At 59.1% G+C, this 4,956-nt stretch overlaps 1 protein-coding gene across 1 annotated transcript in view; it reads right to left on the bottom strand.

The window, feature by feature from the left end:
- Positions 1–1,224: 1,224 nt before the first annotated feature.
- Positions 1,225–4,956, bottom strand: part of TIMP2 (TIMP metallopeptidase inhibitor 2) — a 65,060-nt gene continuing 61,328 nt past the window's right edge. Inside the window, exons 7-8 of the mRNA XM_042783527.1 lie at positions 4,116–4,240; positions 1,225–1,422 (exon numbers count right to left, since the gene is read on the bottom strand). Coding sequence (XP_042639461.1) covers positions 1,225–1,422; positions 4,116–4,240 — 323 coding nt within the window. The remainder of the gene's footprint in view (positions 1,423–4,115; positions 4,241–4,956) is intronic.

The following is a 4,956-nucleotide window of genomic DNA, read 5'->3' as shown; positions in this document are numbered from 1 at the left end:
TCCCTACAAAATTCCTTCATGTGGTATTCTTTGTAATATAAGAAACAGAAACTGCAATGGTTACACATATTAGCTGAGAATTAATTTCTTGAAAAGTGAGATCCTTCTGAAAACAGGCCACAGTGTCCTGGAGGCCCAGGAAGGAAGGGGAGTCTCCCCAAAGCTCTGACCCTAAAACCGTTTCCTGGAGAGAGGCCTGCACGGTGCGCTCAGCTAACACACCTGGGAAACCCATGGCGATCGTCCATCTTTGAGGGGAGATGACACTAAGCCTGGGGACATCTGCTCAGAGGGGGCCCCAAGGTGTGCCAGGGACCCAGTAGGACCCAGCTGTTCACAACTTAGGATGTGCAAATGGGACACCCAGCCCCCCCCACCATCCCCAACCTGGGCAGACCCAAGTTCTGCAACTCTGTCTAATCACCTGGTCCCAGGAGAAGGAAGTGGGAGTGACCTCAGAGGCTCAGGAAGTCTAAGGACCAGCCAAGCTTCCCTCCAAGGCACTGCCCATGGGGCGGAACCACGCAGGTTCCCACTGGGGGGTATATGTGTGTGCTTGAGGGACAGACGGGCCCAGATGACCTGGCAAAGCTCACACGTGGCTCACTGGGGACCCCTTGTTCTCACACCTCTCCACAGACCTGACTGAGACGCCCAGTGGAATTCTGCGATTGAAGGACTGGGGTTTCTTCAAGATCAAGCCAACTTTTCCAGGGCCTCTCCTGGATTTGGGGGCGTCACAGAGGAGAAAAGAGGGTGCTGGTGAGGGACATGGGAGCGGGTGGGTGGAAGAGGCACGAAATGAGGGACACGCCCCTCTCAAGACGAAAGGGACCTGGTAGGCCTGCTACACAGTCTCACAACAACCCTCAAAAGTTTCTGCAAAATGCTCATTTCCAGGCCAGGGGGCCCCTAAGTGCAGCCACTCAGAGCCAGCCACAGCCCTGAGTGGGTCCCGGGAGGGCTGTCCACGTGTCCCATCCCCGCACCCAAGGCCCAAAGGCTAAGATGCTTAGGCTGGGGGACGTGGTGCGGGGTGAGACCCTGGCCCACCTCTCCCTCCAGACGCACAACCAGGTTGAAAAGGAAAATGGGGCGGGGCAGAAAGCACGCGAATTTGGGCCCTTGGACGACTGTTTTTCATGCTGTTCCCAGGAATGATGTCAGGGCTGGACCAGTCTAAACTCTGGGAGGCTTCTCGTCGGCCAGGGGGTCGGTGCCCGCTTATGGATCCTCGATGTCGAGAAACTCCTGCTTGGGGGGCGCGGCTCCACGGTACCAGGCGCAGGACCCGTCGCTCCTCTTGATGCAGGCGAAGAACTTGGCCTGGTGCCCGTTGATGTTCTTCTCCGTGACCCAGTCCATCCACAGGCACTCGTCCGGCGAGGAGATGTAGCATGGGATCATGGGGCAGCGCGTGATCTGGGGGAACACGGGCGGGCCTTAGCATGGCGGGCCTCTCAGGGCGCCCCGGGGACTAGCAAGGGCTGGCCAGGACTAATACATGGAGGAAGGCTGGGGGGAGATGGGTCTGAAACTGGGGCCTCCCATGAGCCCAAACTTCCCAAAGCAGCAGCAGGTGGGGTCTGGAGGCAGAGGTGGGCACCTGTACAGACTGCCTTTAGCGCCCCCGCTCCCCAACCTGCAACGGCATCTGCTTATTCACCTTGAGCCACCTGTCTGCCTTCTCTGAGCATGGCCACGGCTTCACCTACCTCCATCCCCCTGGAGTACGATCACACCAGGATTAGTAAGAACGCTGCTCTTGTTAACCGCCGTCAGCCCAGTCCCTGACTCCCGGTGACCCCACACACAACGGGATCAGAGTTTCCAGTGGTGGACTTTTCAGGTAGGTCACCAGGCCTTTCTTCCTGGTCTGACTGATTCTGGAAGCTCTGCTGGAGGCTGGTGAGCAGCCCAGCAACAAAGGCCTCCACGGCCAGACGGGGGGCTGGCTGCCCGGGAGGTGCCCTGGCCAGGAATTGAACCCAAGTGTCCCGCATGGAAGGCACTGACCACCACGGTCCCCAACAAGTCTCCTGGAGACGGGGCGAGCTCCCGTGAGGCCCGTACCCTGCTCTCTAAGCCCAGACTCAGTGACTGGCTTTGTGGCCATTGCCAACCACAGCGTTTCACCAAGGAATCTCGACTTCATGGCTGTGTACCTAGAACTCACTCCCAATCTCAGAGGTTTTGCTTGACATTCGTGAAGCTGGAAACGATGAGGCTGCCATTCCCACATGGAACCTGACAACTCTCCAAGTCAGGACAGCGGGCAGAGCTTTGGGACTGGTGTGGCCACCGGCCCCGGCAGCAGAAGGCCCCCCGGCCGTCCTGAGTGGCAGCAAACAAGCTTACAGCCTCAACCACGGGCAGGGCTTGGGGCCAGGGTCCACATCAGGGTGCTGGCCCCAGGACGGCCTTCTGTGCGGGGTGGGGGGTGCTAGTGCAGGGAGGGGCTGGAGGATGACAGAATCCGATTCTGGGAGACTTGGCAGCCCTACCGCCTCCGGCTGCGGCTGACCTTCTGAGCAGGCCTCAGCTGCGCATGACACACGTGCAGGCAAGTTGTGAGAAGGAGGCAGGCATCTAAGCTGCTCTTGACACGCGGTGTCTGGGTTTACGGGGACCAGGCACAGAAAAGCCAGAACGCCAGCAGAACGTGGGGCCGGGGGTGGGGGTTGTGCTGCAATGAGCTTCTTGCTGTGGCTTTTCTAGCCAGTCTCTGTGACTCCACCACTTGACTGGGGGTGGGGCATGCAGATAAGGTGCACGCAACTCTAACACAGGGATTAGTTACTTCTGTCACTACGCTAGGCTTAAAACGAACCCTCCTAGAGGCAGAGAGGGGGATCTCACTGCCATCAAGAGTTAAGAGCCGGAGGTGGAGTGAAGTTCATCCGTGAACCCAAGGTGCTGTGTTGGACTTCCTTGGCAGAGACGGCAGAGACAACCGGCTGAGGGACCAAGAGGCACGGGACAAAGCAGTGGGCTTGCAGGCCCACGGAACGAGAAAGCCTAGTGCCTTTGGGCAGGGGGCTTGCTGGCGGAGTGGGGTGCAGCTAGGAGTCGCCCACGGAACGAGAAAGCCTAGTGCCTTTGGGCAGGGGGCTTGCTGGCGGAGTGGGGTGCAGCTAGGAGTCGCCCACGGAACGAGAAAGCCTAGTGCCTTTGGGCAGGGGGCTTGCTGGCGGAGTGGGGTGCAGCTAGGAGTCGCCCACGGAACGAGAAAGCCTAGTGCCTTTGGGCAGGGGGCTTGCTGGCGGAGTGGGGTGCAGCTAGGAGTCCCTAGCAGCAGAGCTGAGAAAGCTCTGCCTGCGCGGGGCAGAGGCCAGGCCGAGAGGCCAAGGGCCAGAGAGGCGAGCCTGAGGGCACAGCAGAGGGGACGGTCCTGATGGAAGAACCGCACCACGAGCACGTCCCTGAACCTGAATGGCATCCTGTTACTTCCCTAATAAACTCCATAATCGTGACCATGCCCTGTTGAGTTTTGTGTGGGCGCTGCAATAAATTATTGAGCCTAGCAGAGGAGTGAGCGCTGTGGGAGGGACAGCTGGTAAAAGGCCTCATGGAATGAGCCTTGGGCTGCTGAGGGTGACTCGGTCTCCCCTTTGTGAAGTCAGAGGAGCTCAGGGGAGGATGCTGTCCCCACGCCCCTTTTGCAGGGGTGGGCCCACACGCACACAGGTCCTTGTCCTTTGTGGTTCTGTACTCAGGGCCACATTCTCCTTGGAGCACCCCCCGTCAGCCCAGGTGTTCAGTGACCAGCGGAAAGGGTGACTGAATAACCAAGTCCATGAAGGTGGTGGGTGGGGCTGGAGAGAAGCATCCCTGGGCCCCGCGTCCCCAAGAGGCCACAGGCCATGAGGCTACATGGCTGTATCAGTGCTCACCTATGCAGCCCTCGGTGCCCACACACCCTCGGTGCCCACGCACCCTCAGTGCCTGCCAGGCTCAGGGCCACCACGTGGGGAGGCTGCCACTTCCTCAGAGCCCCATCCAAGTCAGGCCCCAGAAAGAGAGAAGCCCCTGACAGCCAGGGGCCACAACCCCAGCTGTGCCCTTGGAGCCTGTGGCAAGTGTGGGACAGAAAGGGCCCAGGGGACGGGGCTTACCTTGCACTCACAGCCCATCTGGTACCTGTGGTTCAGGCTCTTCTTCTGGGTGGTACTCAGGGTGTCCCAGGGCACAATAAAGTCACAGAGGGTGACGTGCATCTTGCCGTTCCCTTCGGCCTTACCTGCGGAGAGAGGACCACAGACCTCAGGCCCAGACACACACTCGCCTCCTCCCGCCTCCCCTTGGACCTTGAGGTTTATCTTGTTCCAAGACTGTGGGTTGTTCCTTCTGCATATAAGAGTAACGGGTGCTCACTGTGGAAAAGGTGGGAAACGCAGGTGGGAAGAAAGGCACAACCCTGCTGTCCTTTCATCACCCACAGCCCCTTCCGACCCTTCCCTGGCCGTCTTCTCTCGTGCCCGCATGTTCACATCTCCACACACGTGTACGGTACCCTGCTTCAGTCTTCCCCAAGTATCCTGTCTGCGGCATGTCCCCCACTTGATGCTGAACTGGTAGTTCTGGACTTTTCCGTCACGAATAGCAAAGCATGGGATTTTCACAAACTGGGAGTGTGCTTCACGGCCCTGATGGGGATGACGGGGCTGGGTGTGGTTTACACCGGCAGCTCCTGATCCACTTCCCTCCCTTCCTCTGCCAAGGGTAACAGTCGGTGAGGCCAAACCAAACCTACTGCTGCCCAGTCCCATAGCAACCTCTAGAGGGCAGAGCGGAACTGCCTCATAGTTTCCAAGGCTGTCATCTCTGTGGAAGCAAAGCCCAAACATCATTGTTCCCTGGGACGCTTCGGACCCACAGCGCCTCCAGAGGACAGAGTGGAACTGCCCACAGGGTCTCCAAGGCTGTCAGTCTTCACAGAAGCAAAGCCCAAACCAC

This window comes from Orycteropus afer, unplaced genomic scaffold (assembly GCF_000298275.1).
Source record: "Orycteropus afer afer isolate SDZICR_OR568_19922 unplaced genomic scaffold, OryAfe1.0 scaffold00018, whole genome shotgun sequence".
Lineage (NCBI taxonomy): Eukaryota > Metazoa > Chordata > Mammalia > Tubulidentata > Orycteropodidae > Orycteropus > Orycteropus afer.
Note: the sequence above shows the minus strand (reverse complement) of the source record. Positions and strands in the feature narration are given on the sequence as shown.